Source organism: Cebus imitator, unplaced genomic scaffold (genome assembly GCF_001604975.1).
Source record: "Cebus imitator isolate Cc_AM_T3 unplaced genomic scaffold, Cebus_imitator-1.0 Scaffold230, whole genome shotgun sequence".
Taxonomy (NCBI): domain Eukaryota; kingdom Metazoa; phylum Chordata; class Mammalia; order Primates; family Cebidae; genus Cebus; species Cebus imitator.
Genome location: NW_016107545.1, coordinates 249,772 through 271,362, shown reverse-complemented (window position 1 = coordinate 271,362; position 21,591 = coordinate 249,772). Strand labels below are relative to the sequence as shown.

General features: G+C 41.8%; 1 protein-coding gene across 1 annotated transcript in view; it reads right to left on the bottom strand.

The window, feature by feature from the left end:
• LOC108281689 (1-phosphatidylinositol 4,5-bisphosphate phosphodiesterase epsilon-1) overlaps positions 1–21,591 on the bottom strand; it is a 143,792-nt gene that overhangs the window by 78,313 nt on the left and 43,888 nt on the right. The window contains exons 2-5 of the mRNA XM_017497371.1: positions 20,785–20,930; positions 13,465–13,723; positions 11,363–11,568; positions 1,240–1,915 (exon numbers count right to left, since the gene is read on the bottom strand). Of these exons, the coding sequence (XP_017352860.1) occupies positions 1,240–1,915; positions 11,363–11,568; positions 13,465–13,723; positions 20,785–20,930 (1,287 nt within the window). The remainder of the gene's footprint in view (positions 1–1,239; positions 1,916–11,362; positions 11,569–13,464; positions 13,724–20,784; positions 20,931–21,591) is intronic.

The following is a 21,591-nucleotide window of genomic DNA, read 5'->3' as shown; positions in this document are numbered from 1 at the left end:
ATCTGTACCCTTTTTTCCCCAAAGGATGCTACTCTGGTTATGCCTGTCTCTTCTATCTCATTCAGCCCAGCCCTGCTGCCACGCTAAAAGTATCATGTTAGAGTACTTGATAACGTAGGGTTAAAGAAAGACAAACTCACTCAATGTAAGCAGCTGACCATGGAAAAACTGCCCAATAAGGGCTGCTGTCACTACAAACCTAGTAAGGAAGAACTCCACATAAGAATTATCCCACATTTGGGAAAGCTTTTTTCAACCTTAAAGAAATTAACCCCTAACCTCTACAAGTAGGCAGGAATATGCAGTAAATTAAAGAACTCACCAAAAGTTACATAGCATGTTAAGAAATGAACCAGGATTTCAGTTTCAATAGGGATGGTTTTCTATATATCAGCTAGTTACTAATCATAAAAATATTCAGATAACAATGCTTTCCACTGAACCTTGAGTAAGTGAAAATGCTTATATTAACTGGTTTCTTTGCAGATGTGAGAACTACCATGACATTAGTCACTATTTTTATGTAATATATAAAAATAATACAAAATACAAATAGTGACCAGGGTCATGGTAGTTCTCACATCTGCAAGGAAATCAGTTAACAGAAACATTTTCACTTACTATAAAAAATAAGTAAAATGTATTTCATACAAAATACAAATAGGACCTCCTATAAGTGCAGACACTATTCTTTATACATATGAATTATACTGTGGCTTTACACATATTAACTCATTTTTTTTTTTTTTTTCTGCGACAGAGTGAGACTCTGTTGTGGAATGCAGTGGTGCAATCCTGGCTCACTGCAACGTCTGCATCCCGGGTTCCAGCAATTCTCCTGCCTCAATCTATCGAGTAGCTGGGATTATAGGCATGTACCATCATGCCCAGCACATTTTTGTACTTTTAGTAGGGACGGAGTTTCACCATGTTGACCAGGCTGGTCTTAAACTCCTGACCTCTGGTGATCCGCCCATCTTGGCCTCCCAAAGTGCTGGGATTATAGGCGTGAGCCACTGCCTGCCTCAATTAATTCTCACAGCCACCTCTGAAGCAGGTACTGTTATCATTTCCATTTTATAGAAAAGGGGATTGGGGTACCAAGAGGTTAATTAAAAGCTGCCCAAGGTCACCACAGGTAGTAACTGACAGAGCTAGGAGCACGAACCTGGTGGTCTGGTTGCCAAGTGTATGCTCTGGAGTATTAACCGAGGAAAGACAGACGGCTATGCCCCTTACCTGATAGAGGCTGACGTACTGTTTCCGCAGCCACTGCTGTCTTTGGTCAGGGAATTTCCTCATCTTTCTCACAGCTCTAGTGAGTTCCAACAATCCACTGAAGAGCATTTTAGCTGTGTGCTTTGGTGCCACAAAGTGCAATAATCTATTGTCCGTGGTCTGAAGCCCATAGAGCAGTGTCACGCCAGTCTCTGACAGAAACATGCTACCCAGTTTGTTCTGAACACACACAGTGTGTATATCAATGCCAGGGTGGCCCATGTATACAGCCTTCACTGCAAAAAGATCCAAGACCCCTTCTGTCAGGCCACTTAACCCAGCATTGCCCAGGAGTGGGAATTTTCCAGGCTCAGCTGTGTTATTAAGTACGCCAAGTTTTGCTTTAGTGCTGGCTAGGGAGGCAGTTGTGGGCTTTACCCAGGTCAAGGTGCTGTTGTCGGGCTGAAGCTGGAGGAAGCAGCGGGCAGAGAGGTGTGTGTCCTGATCGTAGTGGATGACCGTGGCCCCCTGCAGCAGGAACTGGTGCACGTCGGCTTGGATGGACAGCACGTACCATGGGATGAGCTCCGTCCCATGGTCGAAGGCCTTCTGTGAGTCCTCTGAACCATGAGAGTCATATTCTTTGGATTGCTCAAAGATGTCACTGTCTGAATCCAACAAATCTCCAATTATAAACCTGAAGAAAAGAGACCAATTTGGTTTGTCTTATAATCAAAAGTGTGAACAACCCAAAGCCATTTTCACTGACACTGGACTTTATTTTTCATCTCACTATGAATTCAAATTAGCATAGGAAATACAAAATACTAAATAGCACGCAGTAACTTTTAATAACTGAGGCTGGGTGTGGTGGCTCATGCCTGTAACCCCAGCACTTTGGGCGGCCGAGGAGGGTGGAACACTTGAGGCCAGTGGTTCAAGACCAGCCTGGTCAACAGAGTGAAACCCCAACTCTACTAAAAATACAAAAATCAGCCAGGCATGGTGGCGTATGCCTGTAGTCCCAGCTACTTGAGAGGCTGAGGCAGGAGAATTGCTTGAACCTGGAAGGCGGAGGTTGCAGTGAGCCGAGATTGTGCCATTGCAATCCAGCCTGGGCTACAGAGTGAGACACCATCTCAGAAAAGGAAAATTTGAGTAACTTTTTACAACTGTATTCTAATATTCTTTATAACTGTATTATCTTTAGCAAGGTATCTGACCATAAGCACAAGAAAGCAACTACTAGATGACCTATTGTATTTTTATTCTTAACAATAATAATCTTCATTACATATTAGTTTTCCTGCTTGTGTCAGGAACTGTGTTCAATACTTTATGCACATTTTTGTACTAAATTCAGTCTATGTGCAAGGTAAGTTTTATTATTCTTTTTCTACCTATGAGGAAACTGAGATTCGGAAAGGGAAAGTAATTTGCTTAAGGTAGCTCATCTCAGAAGAGGCCAAGCTAAGGTGAGAGATTTTGGTCTAACTTTATAGCCTGGGATCTTCATTGTTAGGCTTGTTTGCATTCAATTAAATCATAAACAAAAGTCATGATCTGAATATACTGGGGCTAAAATAGGAAAAAACAAGACTTAATAGGCTGGCTTGAGATGTATCTCTGTTAAAAATAAAGTACAATTAGTTCAAAGATACTCCTTGGAAAGTAGGCAGATTTCTTGAGCCCAGAAGTTTGAGTCCAGGCTGGGCAACCTGGTGAGACCCCATTTCTACAAAAAATACAAATGTTAGCTGAGTATGGTGGCATGCCTATAGTCCCAGCTACTCAAGAAGCTCAGGTGAGATGATTGTCGGAGCCCAGGAGGTGGAGTCTACAGTGAGCTAAGATGGAACCATTGCACTCCAGCCTGGGCAACAGAGCAAGACCTTGTCTCAAAAAATAAAAAATAAATAAATCTTTAAAAGGACATTCCTTGGGAAATATGGTAATGGTGGCCAGATAAGCAAGACAGTTTTCCTGGACTCAGCCTTAGATTTTTTATTGTGTGCGTGTGTGCAGGTGTACACAGAAAAGGCTAGTCTGCATAGAAAATTTAGCATGTTCCCTCCACTGAGTCAGGAATCTGGATTATTTGAGCCAGGAGGATCAGGGAGCAGTGAAGGCAAGGGATTGCTCCTTTTCTACATGGCCACCTTGACAGGAACCTGCCCAAGAGTCTCATTCTTTACAAAGCATAGGAAAAGGTAAGACAAAGGTTTCTGCTGTTTCGTCCACAGACATTACTAGCAAAGTGGTGGGTAAAACTGTGAAGGAGCTGGTGTATAGGCTGTTCCACGTGTCTCTGGGAAAGAGGACCCTCATGCTCAGGATACACTTGGGCCACCTACTCCTCCTGATGAGGCAACAACAGTAGCATGGGGCTTGGTGATGCTCCTCAGTTTAGACTGTGGCCCCTGAATAAGATTACCATTCTTGCTTTCAAACAGCAGGTCCTACCTCCTTGCCCCACACAGTGGATATTCTTTCTTAAAAAAAGAAATATTGAATTGTAGTGTCTCACAAATCTGATGGTCAGAAAATCCATTTCAGTGCCCCATACCAGAAACAACCGAAAGTCCAGCAACAATAAAGTTGATTTTGTATCTAAATACATAGAATTTGGTGTATTCATGCAACGTAATTCTGTACAGCAATGAAAATGAGTAAACAACAACTACATAGACCACCACAAAGTTTAAGCAGGACACACAAGAATGCATATGGCATGTATTTGTGACACAGGAATACATACATATAAGTAAATGTCGGTTTCAAAACCAGGCAAAACTATACTGTACTATTTAAGAATGCCTATGGGTAGAAAAACTACAAAGAAAGACAGGATGTTGTAAAACTTGTAATAGCTTTTTTCTAGGGGAAAGCTGGTAACATAATTGGGAAGGGAAATAAGAAGTTTAGAAATGGTGGCAATGTTCTAACCCTGGGTGCTAGCTATAGTCATTCACTTGATGATTATTCAAACATATTTTCTGATAAACGGTTTATTTTAGAATAGTTTTAGACTTATAGAAAATTGCAAAGACAGTATACCTTACACAAAGTTTTCCCTATTAATATCTTACATTAGTCTGGTATACGTGTCATAATTCATGAACAAATCCTAACACATTATTTCTAAGGGTCATACTTTATTCAGATTTTCTTAGTTTTTACCTAGTGTCCTTTTTCCTCTTCCAGGGTCGCCCATTACATTTACTTGTGAGGTCTCTTTAGGCTCCTCTTGACTATGACAGTTTCTCCTTGTTTTAGATGCTCTTGACAGTTTGGAGGAGTACTGCTCGCATATTTTGTGGAAGGTGCCTCAATTAGGACTTGCCTGATACTTTTCCCAGAAGTAGATGCAGGTTATGGATTTGGGGAAGGAAGACCATAGAGGTAAAGTGTAATTCTTATCACTTCATATTGAGGGAACCTCCTACCAACCAACATGACTTCTCCCTGACGATATTGACATTGATCACCTGGCTGAGGCCCTGTGTGTCATGTGCCACTGTATACTTACTATTGTTACTTTTAACTCATTTTCATACTCTACTCTGGAAAAAAGTCACCATGCCCAGATCACTCCGAAGGAGTGAGAAGTTATGTTGCACCTCCTTGAGGATGAAGAATCTACCTATTTGAAATTCTTTTGCACAGAAGATGTATCTCTTCTCCCCCATTTGTTAATTTATTGTTTACACATATCATTTACTTTTGTCAGTATGAGCTCATGAATATTAATACTTTGGGTGATTTATAATATGATACCACTTTAATTATTTTGTTGCTGTGGCAATTGGGAGCTCTCCTGTTGGCTCTTGTATTCCTTTCACATATTCCCATCACCCTGTGTGTTTTCTTTTGAGCACTTACTTACTGCAAGATGCTCCAGGCTCATCTTGTGTATTTTCTGTCCCAGTCCTAGAATCAGCCATTCTAGGAGAAACCTTGCCTCCCTTTATTAGAAACCAAGATCTGGCCAGGTGTAGTGGCTCACACCTGTAATCCCAGCACTTTGGGAGGCCAAGACAGGTGGATCTCTTGATGCCAGAAGTTCAAGACTAGCCTGCCCAATGTGGTAAAACCCCATCTCTATTAACAATGCAACAATTAGCTGGCATGGTGGTGGACGCCTGTAGTCCCAGCTACTTGGGAGGCTGAGGCACAAGAATTGTTAGAACCCGGGAGGCTGAGGTTGCAGTGAGCTGGCATTGTGCCGCTGCATTCTGGCCTGGGCAACAGAACAAGACTTTTTCTCAAAAAAAATAAAAATAAAAAAATAAGATATGGGATTACATATTTTATGCCCTTTTCCCAATGTTATTTCATAATAAAAAGTGAAAAAAGAAAGAATTCGTTTGTGTTGTATTTAGCTCCATCCCTCTGAAACTGCTCTCAATAACATTGGGAAACCGAAACTTATGTCCTCTTACACAACAGCTTCATATATGCCTGCTGCAGTCACCCTGGGTTTAATGTTAAATGTCACCTGTTTACTGTGTGACCTTGTCAAAACACTCAACCTCTCTGGGTCTCACTATTAAATGGCAAAAAGACAGTGCTCATCTCACAGAAGGATGATGAAGATCAAATAAAGTAACAATTGGAAAGCACTCAGCACAGCGCCTGGCTAGGTAAAGTACACTCATTAAATATAGGAAGACCAAGGTTTCATTCCTTGCGCTTTCCCTTTCCTGCTTCCTCTTCTCTAGGCTACCACAGCCCATCTGCTCCTCTAGAGGGGCTTTCTTTTCGGACCATTTCCACATTCCCCATGTCCTACTACTTGTTGTTTTAAGAGTAAAAGGATTCAACTGGTGAGTATTAGTACCCAGTAAAATACAACATATACATTTGGACATAGAACTTCAGATTTTAATTTGGCAAGATAAATGGTGTTTTCCATATTCCTTTTAAGTTCTGAGTTAAGTCAAGCATGTTCCAGTGAAAAACTACAAGCCTTTTAAAAAATAGTGTCTGGAAAAGAAAAATCATAAGCCTTTTCTGGAGCCTGTTTCTGCTGCTCAGAGATGATGTAAGCTGGGAGAGAGGGGACGCTGTCTTTCTTGGCATCAGTTTTTATTTTAGAATGCAAAAAGAACTAATGCCAGCTGGTAATAATTCCATTAAAATGCAATCTTCCAGAGACTAATGCTCAAAATAAAATTGACAATTGTTTGTAATGAAATAAGTTCATTTTGAGCAGGAAGCTAGTAGCTTTTGTCTATTAGATGACATAGTGACTGTTATGCAATTTTGTGCCTGATTCTCTTAGAAGATAATTTCCTGTGAGTTTACACGAAGGGATAAGGTGGAATGTTAGGAGTCATTTAGGAACTAAATAATGTTAACCAAAGATCAAAGATATGGTTTACCAGTAAAAAACCTACCTTGTCAAACTTAGGTTGTATGTCTTAAGGAGAGGACCAAGGAGTAAAAACAGAAGAAAGGTGTTTATCCTACTCCTAAAGAGCTTCCATGGTATCCTTCAGTTAGAAACCATAAATAGACAGACTTGTCTAATGTTCCCTGATGAAAATTTTATATTGGGTGATCAACAGGTATTTGTTAACCTGGTTAAATATTTCCTTTGTAAGCGTTCACTTGCCTCCTGCAAATTTAACATAATCTCTTGAACATGAGTCACCAAGTGATAAACAAGCCTAAATTAAAATTTTTAAAGGTAGAAGTAAATCTATGTCCTTTCCAAAGGACTTGCTACAGCTGTTATCTCTAATAAAATCTTGTGTTTTTAATGCTCTCTTCTGGAAAATTATTGCTTTTAATTAACCCAGAACCTTCCTTGACTATAAGCATTCTCTGATTATATCTGAGCAGTTTGTTGGTTTTGGAACCAGCCTGCCTGAATTTAAATCCTGGCCCTCCTGGCTGTGAGAGTAAAATGGAACTGTTAAGATTAAATCATTTAATATATGGAAAGAATTTAGGGCAGTGTTTGCTTAAACATAGGCTCTCAATACATATTAGCATCTTAAATATCGTTAATATTGTTGCTGTCTGGCTTGCATTTACTAAGTTAGTATTGTAGAACAAAGCCATCAATACAAACGGAGCTTCTCTGTAAAAACGATATCCAAGTTTCAAGTTGGGATTTAAGTGAGAAACAAGCCTAAGGTGAACGTTGTGCAGGCAGTGGGTAAATGGCCTTCTTTGTTACAAATCACAGAAGCAAGATGGGTCTGAGGTGTTGGCCAAAGAAGCAGAAAGAGAGAAATACAGGATCCCAGGTATTCCCAGCAAAGCCGGGGAGTGAGACTGTAGGAAGGCCTGGGCTGGGCTGAGGCAGCTGGAGCAGATAAAGGGCGTTGTGAGTTGGGGGTTGGTAAGGCTGAGGCCTGTCTGCATCTTTCGCAGTGAAGAATAACTGATTTCCTATCCTTTTATGATTTGGGGCAATCACATGCGAACTTGTGTATGTGCAGTTAATCCAGGTAACTATTATCTTTTCTCAGGTATTTTACTTTCTTATGCTTAGCTTTTTTTCCCCTATCCCTGTGGGGTTGGATTATCTTCCAGGCATGTCTTTAATGAGGCTGCTGGGGTTGAAGGACACAGAAAATAGTTCTTTGCAGTAAGGGAGAGGAGATGACTGAGGGGTACTTCTGAAATGGTGACTGCTGCCAAGAGTGTCCACACCTAGGTGCTGGAGCCGCCTGTATTTGTCTGTTTTCACGCACTTATAAAGAACTGCCTGAGACTGGGTAACTTATAAAGGAAAGGGGTTTAATTAACTCACAGTTCAGCATAGCTGGGGAGGCCTCAGGAAACTTACAATCATGGTGGATGGCGAGGGGGAAGCAAAGCACCTTCTTCACAGGGTGGCAGGAAGGCAAATGAACACAGGAGGAACTACCACCCACTTATAAAACCCTCAGATCTCACGAGAACTCATTATCATGAGCCCAGCATGGGAGAAACTGCCCCTGTGATTCAATTACCTCCACCTGGTCTCCCCCTTGACACCTGGGGATTATAACTCAAGATGAGATTTTGGTTGGAGGCACGGCCAAACCATATCACCCTCAGAGGCTCAGCTTGGCATTTTAAGGGTGTGAGGCACACATTAATGACAATAGCCACCATTTATATTGGCACTTAGAAAGTGCTGTGCATTTTTCTTAACATATACATACATATATATATATATATATATATCTTTCACATAATCCTCACAAAAACCCTATCAAGCAGTATTGTCATTCCCAGTTCACAGGTGATAAAACTGAGGCCTCATAAGATTCAGCTACCTACCTAGGTGACAGAAATAGTAAGTGGTGGTGTCAAAATTCAGTCCCAGGCAATGTGACTGAAAGGTCTGAGTTCTTAATCAGCACAAACAGCCTCCGTTCTCAGTTTCTGTCACCATCTATTTATATCTCATTTCTCCAAATGTACAGATCCTTCTTAAGGTGCAGCATGCCAGAGAGGGTCAACAATATTGAAAATGATGACAATAAGAACTTGCAGCTCCTATATGACTCTATACTCTTCTCTATACACCTTAACACTCCGAATTTCCATTTCCCAGCAATAGTGCTGCATGCTACTTTTAGGTCTCCACGCCTTTGTAGGTTTTTAAACACATACCTTTTTAAAAACATGCACAGGCATAGCTTATTTATTCTTTATGCCAGCAAATAAAAAAGTATTTATTAATGAGCATTATAATTCATATGAAATGTAATTGGAATGCTTTCAGAATTCAGATGTTCCTAATCTTCAGGAGTTAGACATAAAAAGAGGCTGAGGTTTAGCCCCTCTACAATCCAAAGAAATGCCTTAAATGTTGCAGGACAAAGGATCATTGCCTGTGACTGAACACATGGTCAGGCTCATGACCCAGCACTAATATTGATTAGTTAGGCAAGTGGCTTCAGCTCACTGGGCACAACTTCTTCATCTGTACAGAAGTTAGACAAGCCTACTTGAAGACCCCATTGACATTTCAAGATTTTCTCAACCCAATTCCCTTCCCTGCCGACATCTTGAAGTTTGTTTTTCGTTGTTGTAGAAACAGGGTTTCACCATGTTGCCCGGGCTGCTCCTGAACTCCTGGACTCAAGTGATCTGCCTGCCTTGGCTTCCCAAAGGGCTGGGATTACAGGCATAAGCCACGCTACCCAGCAAAAAGAACTCTTGAACTTTTTATAATCACTTTTTGAGATTTCTATGAGTGTTTCCAGTGGTTTTCTGGCAGGAGTAGCTGTGAGGTTTGGGAAGAATTATAAGAGCGCCCTGGAGGCGGGGTGAACCAAAGGACCTTGAGATTGTCCTTTCTTTCTTTGCTGTAGTTTTCACAGGGCTGGTGGTTGCCAAGTGAACAGGGGCTGGAGGTTGCTGTTTGTAGAGTCTCTGTTTCAGCCAGATCAACAAAGCATAATTCCTATGGGCTTTTCGATCTGCACGTCTTTGGCACACATAACCCTGTTCTGGACATTTTAACATGGGGCTCTGAATCAGCAATGGATTCCCATGTCCCGGCAGATGGCCATAGAAGTCGTGCTTGCTGATCTGGTTTCGGTGAATTTCGTTAAACAGTCCCGTGACCTATGTTGTGTGTTGAGCTTCCTTTCAGAATAGCAGTCACTTGAGGTAAGGAAGCTATCACTGGTATTTAGGAACACAAGTTTCAAAGTGAGGATTTCAATGTGACTTCACAGGTTTTATAAAAGAAATATTTGCATTTTTGTGTTTTTCTTCCCTTCTAAGAGTGCTTGCAGCAGGGTTTGGAAAATAGGCAGAGGAAGAGAAATGTTCTTAGGATGTAGATGATAACATCATTAGGAAGAAGACAAGAGACTAAGGAGAAAATTAGAAACAAAAATTTCGTAACAGGTGATGAAATGATGCAAGAAATTTATCAGCTGAAGGAACCTCAAGGGAAAGGAAAGGATAGTCTAGGGTCTGAGACTTAGTAAAAGTGGCAGTTCTGAAGGTATTTTAGAAAGGTTGAATGACATATACACATGCACAATCATCACACAGCCCCAGATGAAGGTTATTGTAAAAAGAGCCATGTGAAATTCATTATTTTATCTACTCCTATATGATGTATCCTAGCCTTGATAGTAGGATTTAAGGAAGAAATTTCAGCCAGATCCCAGTGTGAGGAAAAGGCATTCTTTTCCCAAACATCTGTTTAATCTTTCTTACAAATATTGTGAAACCTATAATGAATTATGATTTCCCCTCTCCTTTGACTGCTAAGAATCTCAGCACAAAATTGAGTCACTGTGTAGACTATATAGTACACATTTTTGTATGTTTGGCTTTCTCCTATCCTTATTTTTCTTTTCTTTAATATCCGCAATTATTCATATTTATTCTATAAGCATCCACAAAATCTTTTGGTGAAAGAAATAGATATTTACCTAGATACTGAGAAAGAGAGAGAGAGCGATTAAGAACTTAAATGGCTCTGAGAGGCTTCCTCTGCAGATGTGCTTATTTGCAGATGGTCTTCTCTCTACATGTAGTTTACCACTAATGTCAGCAACCTGCTAAGTGAAAAATCTTTGAAATAATCTCTGAGCAACTGGAAGGAATGAACAATTAAAAATCTGCAGATTCCTTGTGTGTGTAGGGTTAATTTTAACACACCTCACAGAGCACTGTTTCTCAAAGTGACACCCTTAATGGTCAACTCAGAATCACCCAGAGTTTGGGAGAGCTAAAAATATTGACTTCTAGGTATCACCTAGACCTAACTAAATTAGTAGATTTGATTTAAAAATATCTTAATACCCACCCAAGAATTAATAAAACCCACTGTTAGAAAACTAGGAAATAAAAGATCACAGCTCTCCTCCTGAAATTTAATGTGTTGACTTCTTAGAAATGGCAGGATTGCTCCAGGTCTGTTTTTTTTTTTAAAGAGGTAATAAGTTGTAAGAAGTTAAATTATGAGCAGTAATTTTAGAGCAAAGCAGCAAAATAAGAAAGATAAATTCGAATTTGGACTTGGTAAGGTTTGACAATAAAGAAGTATGGCTTAATGATAAAAGTGGCAGGTTTTGATGAGGTGTCCATCTGAAACTAAGCTGAAGTAGGAAACGACTCATCAACAGGAAAAAAGAAGACGTGGGCATTCCCCACTTTAAAGTGTAAAACTTACTGCCATCGGGTTTTGTCCTTCAAGGAACTTTTCCTGGAGTTGTTCCCTTCACTGGGGCTGTCCTCCTCCTCTGTCTCCAGACTTCGGCTGCAGCTCCGGATGACCTGGAAGATGCTGTTGATGGTGGACTCCTTCTCCGAATTCTTTAAGCCATTTTGTCCCACTCGTTGTAAGAAATTATCTTGTCCACTGTAATCTGCCACAAACTACAGAAAAATATATCGAGAATTTGCTATTGCAACTTAATATGCCTGGACAACCTACTTGGCTGGGAAATGAAATCATAAAGTAATAAATAATTGCATTTGTGCCTATTTTATGGGAAAGAAAACAAGAGCCTCCAGGAAAAACATTTTTTCATTTCACCACATGAAATATCAAAACTCACCCTTGTTTCCACTGAGACAACTTTAATCCCTCTAGGAATCGACACTCACATTTAAAACACCAAAAGCAATATTATTTCAGGGTTCCCTAAGGAGGAGATTAGCCACTTTGCAGAGGAAGGGCATGGTTATTTTATCCTTGTAGTGAGAATTGGGAAAAACCATGAGTAAAGTATGCTATTCTACAGAACCAGATAAAATGACTGGCCCAAGCAAAACACTGAGAAGAGGTGATGTTTTGCTTTACTGCTCGTGTCCTATAACAACACAGTGGCTTCTTCCTGGCTTTTAAGCTCTTACTGTTTGTACAGTTGATCAGGAAGCTTCTTCCATCAGAGGTGAGAGCCGTGCCTGGGATAAGAGACGTGGAGTGAGGGGTGTGGCCTGGGAGGCTTCCTTTAAGCTTTCTCCACCATTTCTTGCTGTTTTATCCCAGCTCATAACCCAGAGAGATGCCAGTGGTGTTGCCTGTACCTGTCAGGGGCTCCTGAGTCTTCCTGATATCAGGTGATGCCTTTGCTCCCAGGTGACAAAGAAGAGTCTGAAGGTTGAGGAGAGTCTTCCCACTCCCATGGAGAAGGTGTGTGCATGACTCTCTCTCTCTCTCTCTCTGTGTGTGTGTGTGTGTGTGTGTGTGAAAGGTCAATAGTGGGTTCCATCATCATGGCAGGAATGATACTAGATTGGGGTTTGGTCCCAGGGAAAGAACTTCCCAAAATCTCCATAAAGCTTTTTCCATTTAGTCGCTTCTTTCATTTTAAAACACCTTAGAGAAAAGTTTCCTTCTCATTTCCCTCCAGTTTGTCAATCCCCCTTCTCTCCAATGCCCGATGCCCTGGATCAAAGCTCACACCATCCCTTCCACTTTGGGAATCAGGAAAAGGAGGCAATGGGTTTGGAAGGAACAAGGCCCCAGGAATCAGGAGCCCAGAACTTGTCTCTAGATGAGGCTCCAGGCTCCCCAGCATCTTTCTACAAGGGATGGAAAGGAGGCAGTGTTGACTTCCCCTCTTTTTCTTCCACTGATGTGGAAAACTTAATACACTCATTGACTTTCTTTACTCCCTGCATCCAGACATTCCCACCCAATAAGAAAAACCTGTCAATCCTTGAAAAAAAAATCTAAAACAACCACCTTTTCAACTTGTACTTACACATTAAGCCTAAAACATTAAAATTAACTTCACAGGCCGGGCATGGTGGCTCATATCTGTAATCCCAGCTCTTTGGGAGGTTGAGGCAGGTGGATCGCCTGAGGTCAGGAGTTCAAGACCAGCCTGACCAACATAGTGAAACGCTGTCTCTACTGAAAATACAAAATTAGCCAGGTGTGGTGGTGCATGCCTATAATCCCAGCTACTCAGGAGGCTGATGCAGGAAAATTGCCTGAACCTGGGAGGTGGAGATTGCGGTGAGCAGAGATCCCACCATTGCACTCCAGCCTGGGCAACAAGAGAAAAACTGTGCCTCAAAACAAACAGACAAACAAAACAAACAAATAAAAAACTGACTTCGCAATACTATGCCCCACACAGTGCTAGCTGGCATTGTTTTCTTCAGAATATCCACGGCTCTATGTGCCACCCAGAAACAGTAATAACAACTGTTAACCCTGTGTTCAATCAGTGATCATTTCTTTAGTGGGCACAGGCGGGGCCTGATGAAACAGACGGCAACAGTGGCTCCTCAAGCCACGATGATTCCGAAAGGCCTTACCTCTAAAGTTTCTTCTCGGGAATTGTACCGCGGGCAAAGCTTCATGAGGCCGGAGGCACCATCGAGCACTTCACAGAGCTCCTTCAGAAACACCCCACAGAACGGAACCACCTTACAGCCAGGGATGTGCAGGGCACGCGTCACCACCTTTCTGTACTCACAAGAGGACTCATGCTGGGCCATAGTGTCCTTCAAGCCCCTCATGGTCTCAATATCAGACTGGTCCATAAACTGCCACATTTTTAAAACTTTTCTTGACCTATTGCAAATAAATGACATTTTTTAGTCTGAAGGAGAAATAATATAGTTTACAGCAAGGAGCCTAAATTCCATACAAATTCATTCTTTTTGTTAATTTTTTTTTAAGGTGGGGTCTCGCTCTGTTGCTCAGGCTGGAGTGCAGTGGTGCGATCTCAGCTCATTGCAACCTCTGCCTCCAAGGTTCAAGCAATTCTCCTGCCTCGGCCTCCCCAGTAGCTGGGACTACAGGTGTGTGTGACCATGACTGGCTAATTTTTGTAGTTTTAGTAGAGATGGGGTTTCGCCATGTTGGCCAGGCTGGTCTCGAACTCCTGACCTCAGGTGATCTACCCGCTTCGGCCTCCCAAAGCGCTGGGATTACAGGCGTGAACCACCACACCCGGCCCCAAGTGTTCTTTACTTGTTAATATTTACGTAGGGTTCCTATTCCCATTGACTTCCCCAGATAATATGAATAATACTTTTTTGTAAATTGAAACTAAAAATTAAATAGGACAGATACAAAGAAAAATAGGCATATGGAACACGTTAGTTATGGAAGCTGGGCACTGAATGCAGGTTTGAGTTTTTCTGGCAGCTATGGCCAAAAGGAGAAAGCAGAGGGTAATATGGTTTGTACAAATATTGATGGAGGAGGACTGCCTGGGGAACCTGGCCCATCTGGTCCCCTTGATCTTTTAAACATTACTCTTGGATTAAGCCAGTCCCTTAGTGATAAACATAAGGCCATTGTTTTCACCTCTTCTGTATAGATTTTTACTGAATCAAGCTTTGACATGAAGCCACCAATCCATTTTGGGGGACCTTGTAAAGTATTCTTTGCATACCAGGATGTTAAGTGGGACTTTCCGTATTCTGAAACTCCTGGTGAGAAACACAAGTGACATTGCACCACACCTTCTAAAGACAGGCCATTACAAGGTGGTGCCTGAACTGCTCTGCCCACTCTCCTTCTGCCCATGCAGAGGAAGTGGATCTGAGCAGGTAGATTGGGAGTATTTCTCCGGGGGGAATTGTGGGAGGGCTCACCTCCCTGTGAGAGGAAGATGTGTAGGGGCTGTTAAGTGAATTCCATGGGGACATTGAACTGTGTCCCGGGCAGCTTGTGGATCACATGGACTGGTACCTGACTCTTGCCTAAAGATTTGAGGCTAGATGGAGCTGCCTGAAAGAGAGAGAGAAGATTCCAGTGGATACATCCTGTGCTTGCAGAGTTTGGAGGGCAAAGTGCTGAGTCTTTTCTGTGAGTCAGGAGGGCACAGTGTAGAAAGAGGTGGGGCTTGAACTGTCTTGAAGGGCTTGCCTGCCCAAGGAGGTGACCCTAGCAGAAAGGGTCTGTGAGGACAGGACCCCTGGGGAGTGAGGACTAAGAGGTTGACCAGAGGGTACACTGCATTTCACTAGGTAATTGTGCAGTGGGGAGGTGGGGGAAAGGAGTAGGGTAACTAGTAAGAAAACCTAAAAGCACCCTCCATTGGTCTCTGTGAGGGCACCAAGGTCAGATTTCAACTGCCCCATTAGGTAAGACTCTGTGCTCCCTCTATCCCCATTCTTTCCCCTCTCCTCTCCTGTCCACCTGTTTTCTGCCGAGACCCAGTTGAAGAGAAGAGGGAGAAAAAAGATAAACCCTATCTTCCCCATTACTACAAGTCTCTGAGATTGGCTGGGCTGTGAAACATGGGAAAGGGAGGAAAATATATATTGAATAGAGATTGAAATTCTGATTTACGGTTGGGTGTGGTGGCTCAAGCCTGTAATCCTAGCACTTTCGGAGGCTGAGGCAGGTGGATTGCCTGTGGTCAGGAGTTCAAGACCAGCCTGGGCAACATGATGAAACCCTGTCTCTACTAAAATACAAAAAAATAGCTGGGTGTGGTGGTGTGCACCTGTAGTCCCAGGTACTCGGGAGGCTCAGGCAGGAGAATCGCTTGAACCCAGGAAGTGGAGGTTGCAGTGAGCCAAGATCACATCACTGCACTCCAGCCTGAGCAACATAGTGAGACTGTGTCTCCAAATATTTTTTTGATTTAGATTAAACTGGATTACAAAATCATTGTGTAATATATAAGGCATCCAAAAGACATAAAGAAGTACAACATGACAACACCCATGTGCCAACCTCTCAGTTTAAAAAATCAAAGATCAACAATGTGGTTGAGGCCCTGGTATACTCATCCAAGAGCACGCGCTCTATTCTTCCCTCACCAGACTGGACCACCACTGGGACTTTGGGGTTCTCTTTTCCTTCAAATTCTTCATACTTTTCCAATATGTGCATATATCACTAAGCAAGTTGCAGAATTGTTTGTGCACTTTTAAACTTTATGTAAATAGTATCACATGGTAGATATTCTTAGACCAAGGTCCTTAGTCCATGGGCCACAGACCAGTACTGGTTCACGGCCTGTCAGGAACTGGGCCCCACAGCGTGAGGTGAGCAGCGGCTAAGCAAGCATTACAGCTTGAGCTATGGCAGCCATCAGATCAGCAGGTTCTCATAGGAGCGCAAACTCTACTGTGAACTGTGTGTGTGAGGGATCTAGGTTACATGCTTTTTATGAGAATCTTATGCCTGATGATCTGATGTGGAACAGTTTCATCCAAAACCATCTGCCCCTACTCCCACATCCCCAGTCTGTGGAAAAATTGTCTTCCATGAAACTGGTCCCTTGTGTCAAAAAGGCTGGAGATCGCTGTCTTGCTTTTTCCTTTTTTAACACAGCCTTAAGTTTGCAAGATTCTTTCATGTTCAAGAGTGTAGGAGAATGAGATAGTGTGTTAACTGAGAAAGTGACTGGAAAAGATCTCACAATGTAGCAGAATCTAAGCTTACAGGAGGGAGAGCCAGTTGAAAGGTTTGAAAGGCAATCAAGTCAGAAAAGTAAAAGGATTTTATAATTTCATCCCACTAAATCCAGCTTGTCCTATACCTGGATTCTTATAAGACAGTGAGAATTCTTTTTTGGGGAATGAAGGGGAGGTACAAGAAACGAAGTAAAGGAAAGAATGAGACATGGTTCTCATTGGTCTCTTATTGTGTGAGTAATGTAGTAGTTATGGTTGACTTGGGGACACAGGGCAAACTCCAGCAAAGACCAATTCTTTATTGCTGAATTGAGAACTGACACTACTTTTAAAAGTTTTATTTCACTTTATGATTATAAAGGGACTAGGTACTCATTGTAGAAAATCTGGAAAATATTAAAAATACAGAAAAACCACTTATAATTCTACCATACACAGATATTAGGTATATTTCCTTCCAGCCTTTATCCTATTCTTGTCTACATGGGTATATAAATATTGCTGAGGTTATTAGGGATAGAGAGTTTTGTTCCCAGATAGATTCATGTATTATATGTTACTTGCTTTCCAACTATATAAAAACTTTTTGGGCAGATGCAGTGGCTTATGCCTATAATCCCAGCACTTTGGGAGGCTGAGGCAGGGGAGATCACTTGAGGCCAGGAGTTCCAGACCAGCCCAGGCAACATAGAAAGATCCCATCTCTAAAAAAATGTTAAAAAAATAGCCATTGTGTTGGTGCACTACTGTAGTCCTAGCTGTTTGGAAGCTGAAGTGGGAGGGTTGCTTGAGCTCAGGGTAAGAGGTTACGGTGAGCTATGATCCTGCCACTGCACTCCAGCCTGGGCGATAGAGCAAGACCTTATCTCTTAAAAATTTGTTTTTTACCTTATGTCTGTAGTCCTAGCACTTTGGGAGGCTGAGGCGGTGGATGGCTTGAGGTCAGGAGTTCAAGATCAGCCTGGCCAACATGTTGAAACCCCATCTCTACTAAAAATACAAAAAAATTATCAGGGCATCATAGCAGGTGCCTGTAATCCCAACTACTCAGGAGACTGAGGCAGAAGAATCACTCAAACCTGGGAAGTGGAGGTTGCAGTGAGCTGCGATCACACCACTGCATTCTAGCCTGGGTGACAGAGTAAGACTCTGTTAAAAAGTATTGTTTTGGCCGGGTGCAGTGGCTCACACCTGTAATCCCAGCACTTTGGGAGGCTGAGGTGGGTGGATCATGAGGTCAAGAGATCGAGACCATCCTGGCCAACATGGTGAAACCCTGTCTCTACTAGAAATGCAAAAAAATTAACTGGGCATCGTGGCGTGCATCTGTAGTCCCAGCTACTTGAGAGGCTGAGGCAGGAGAATTGCTTGAACCCGGGAGGCAGAGGTTGCAGTGAACGGAGGTCGCGCCACTGCACTCCGGCCTGGTGCCTGGTGAGGGAGTGAGACTCTGTCTCAAAAAAAAAAATATTTTTTTACAAACATCATTTTTGATGGCTATACAATATTCTATTATCTGGATGTATTACATTATTTCCTTTAACTATTTTCCTATTGTTGTTCATTTGGGTTATTTTAAATTGGCACCATGACTGAGTAAATATTGATAAATCTTTGCACTTCTTACTAGTGGCTTAAAAGAGCTAAGAATTTAGTTAGAGGAAGCAAAATGTACAATGTCTATTAAAAACCAAAGTCACTTAATAACAAGTGTGCTTTCTCTTCCCATTTAATTGCTTAAAAAATAATCCTTATTATGTTGATAATAGTTAATTGCTTCCAAGTCTAAAAGTGCACACATAAGCTCTGCCTCCATAACCATTGCATCATAAGAATATCTGGTCACTTACATCCTGTGTACTGAATAGCTGTGAACCAAAGACCTATTATACCTGGTACTTTTGCCTATCTATCTGTAAAGATCAAGTTCGTTTTAAGCCAAATATAGGAGCATGAAACTAGGCGGCAGTGGGTCTGGGGTGTGAGACAAAATGCACTAGGATTAGTGCTGAGGTCTGTCCTGGTTTGAGATTTAGGGAGATCACCAAGGTCTGTGGTCTTCTTGGATTTTGGATTTAAACTAAGTTGAATCTTAAAGTCCCATTCACTCTAGGGTTCCACAGGTCATTCTGAGGCCATTCTTGTAATAAGAGAATCTAGAACATGGTATGCGGCAGCCAGCCTCCAAGACGGCCTCCCATGGTCCACACCTCCTGGTTTTGTGGCTTTGTACATTCTCTACCCACAAGGAATCCATCTGGTCCTATGTGATCAGTACAATATGGCAGGAGTGACTGTGTGTGATTCCTGAGGCTAGCCCATAGAGGCATTGCAGCCTCTGCCTCCCTCTCTTGGATCATTCACTTTGGAAGGAGCAAGCCACCGTGCTGTGATAACAGTCATGTCATGGGGTCAGGAAGTGAGGTCCCCGGCCAACAGCCATCACCAGTTTGCCAGTCAGACACAGAATGATAAGCATCATTAAAATAAAATGACCTTATTGAAATACGATCATTCTTTTCTTAAAAGAAATGTAATACACATTTTCTTTTTCTTTTTTCTTTTTTTTCTGAGATGGTGTTTTTGCTCCTGTCGCCCAGGCTAGAGTGTAATGGCGTGATCTTGGCTCACTGCAACCTCCGCCTCCTGGGTTCAATGATTTCTCTGCCTCAGCCTCCGGAGATTACAGGTGCCTGCCACCACATGGAGCTAATTTTTGTATTTTTAGTAGAGATGCCATGTTGGCCAGGCTGGTCTCGAACTCCTGACCTCAGGTAATCCACCCGCCTCAGCCTCCCAGAGTGCTGGGATTACAGGTGTGAGCCACTGTGCCCAGCCTACACATTTTCTTTATAGAAAATTGATCACAAAGAGAATAAAAATCATTTGGATAGTAGCCTCTGTTCTCTAAGGCTTTGTTGTTGTTGTTTTCACTTTTTCCTTCTTTTGAGTCATGTCTGATGTATTTGTATGACTATTTTAAATGTCAAGGATATGATCATTTGAGTTTACTCTTAGTTAAGAAAGTTGAAAAGGACAGAAAAAAAACTAGAACTCTGGGAGTTTTCATCTCCTCCCCTAACCCAGAATTGGTACATAGGGACCTGGATAATCAAGGAAAAACCTCGGTTAATGTTATGAAGTAAAATTCATTTGTAGTGAGAACCCTCATGGGGATGGTGAATCTCATGAAACCATAACAATAACAATAGCTTCTCTTCATGGGGCTTTACTATACGCCAGGCATGCATGTCAAATACTTTATATTATTTCACTGAATTCCAACTAAAGATGTAGGGACCTTTTAGTATTACCCTCATTTTGCAGATGAAGAAACTGAGGCTCCATGAAGTCAAGTAGCTTGCCTGGATCACACAGCTATTCCTTGAGGGAACCAGGATTTGATTTTGTGATATTCTAACTTAAGAACTCATTCTCTTCTTCATCACATACCATGCTGCCTCCCACAGGAGTGAGAACAGTTACTTTACACAAGGTAACTGAGGTTGAAAGGGGATAAAGCAGGCAACTTGGTGAACAGATGGTGATTTTGTTATTAGCTTGATGGAAAAGGCATAGGAGTAGGATATCGTAGTGGTTGAGATCATGGGCTCCAAAATCAAGGTTGCCTGCATTCCCAGTCATGCCAGGTGACCTTGGGTGAATAACTTAATCTCTCTTCATCTTAGCTTCCTCTTTTGTATAATGTGGGAATAATAACAGTATCTACCTGATAAACCTGTTTTGAGAATTTAAAGATGCAATGTAGGGAATGTACACAGCCTGTGCTTGACATATAGTGTTTGATAATAATAAGAGCTAACATTATTGGAGGCCTATTGTCAATGTTAGCCACTGTTATCACTAAGGGCAGTTGAGTGTACAGCCCTGGAACACTTTATAAGGCAGGCCTGAAAAGAGACAGGTACCAGTGGGGTTTACAGGACAGGAAGGGGAATAGTCAGCGGTGGGGTTGATGGAGTCATGCAACCAAGGAATTTCACTTGGTTTGGCCAAGAGCACAGGATCACAGCAGACCCAGTGAAGGAGGATTGTGGCTGGCCCACAGGGGCCAAATTCCGCAGCATCTTTGAGTAATAGGGCCTTTGGTGCTGAAAGATCAGACATTTCCCAGGATAATCATTTCCAATTATCTAGCTTGGGTAAAGGTGACTCCCTGGACAATTAACTCAGCGCCATTCAGGTGGTGAGAGGAAACCATGCCAAGATAATAGCATTCCCCACTGATTATACCTGAGGCCAGCCAAGAACTCCATGACAGCATTGTAGTTGCCCATGTTCCAGCAGCATTTGGCCACATGCACCAAATACGAAAAGACTTCCCGCTTCTCCTCCATGGAGCCTGCCGTGAGGATCAGCCACGTCACCCAGGAGCTCACCTGGAAAACGCACAGAGACATTCACGGGAATTATGTCCTAGAAGCTTGGCAATTTTTTTTTTCAAAAGCATTCTTTGTTTTTCTAAAAATATCAATTTTTCATTAGGAAATGAAAGACCCATAGGTCCTTAATCTCTTAATCTCTTGTAACTATTTATCTTCTTTAAAACAAGAAGGCTGAAAAGGGCAATTCATAAAATCCTTCTGATTGAAAAAAATTCTTGACACTATATGAAAATAAGGTCTAAAAATAATTTTGATTGAAAGACAGCTCACTGATGAACATTAAAACGAAATGTACTTAACCCATCAAAGACATTTACTATTAAAATACATAATATCAAATGAAAAATAAAAACACACAAACTTTTACAAATGCCTTATCTGTTGTGCTCCTCAAATGACAAAATAATATGAATGAATATTTATAGAGCACTTATTATGTGCTCTGTATTCTAAGTACTTTACCTATATTACCTCCTTTATCTCTCACAATAGTTCTAAGAGTCAGGGAATGTTATTGTCCTCAGGGACGTGTGTAAGGTCTTCAGCCAACAGGTGGCAAAGTCTGTCTGCTCCAGAGGTTGCACTATCAACCACTCACAAAATGCCTGATGTGTTTACACAAACTCTAATGTTCTCTAGTTCTGGGCTTAAAGTT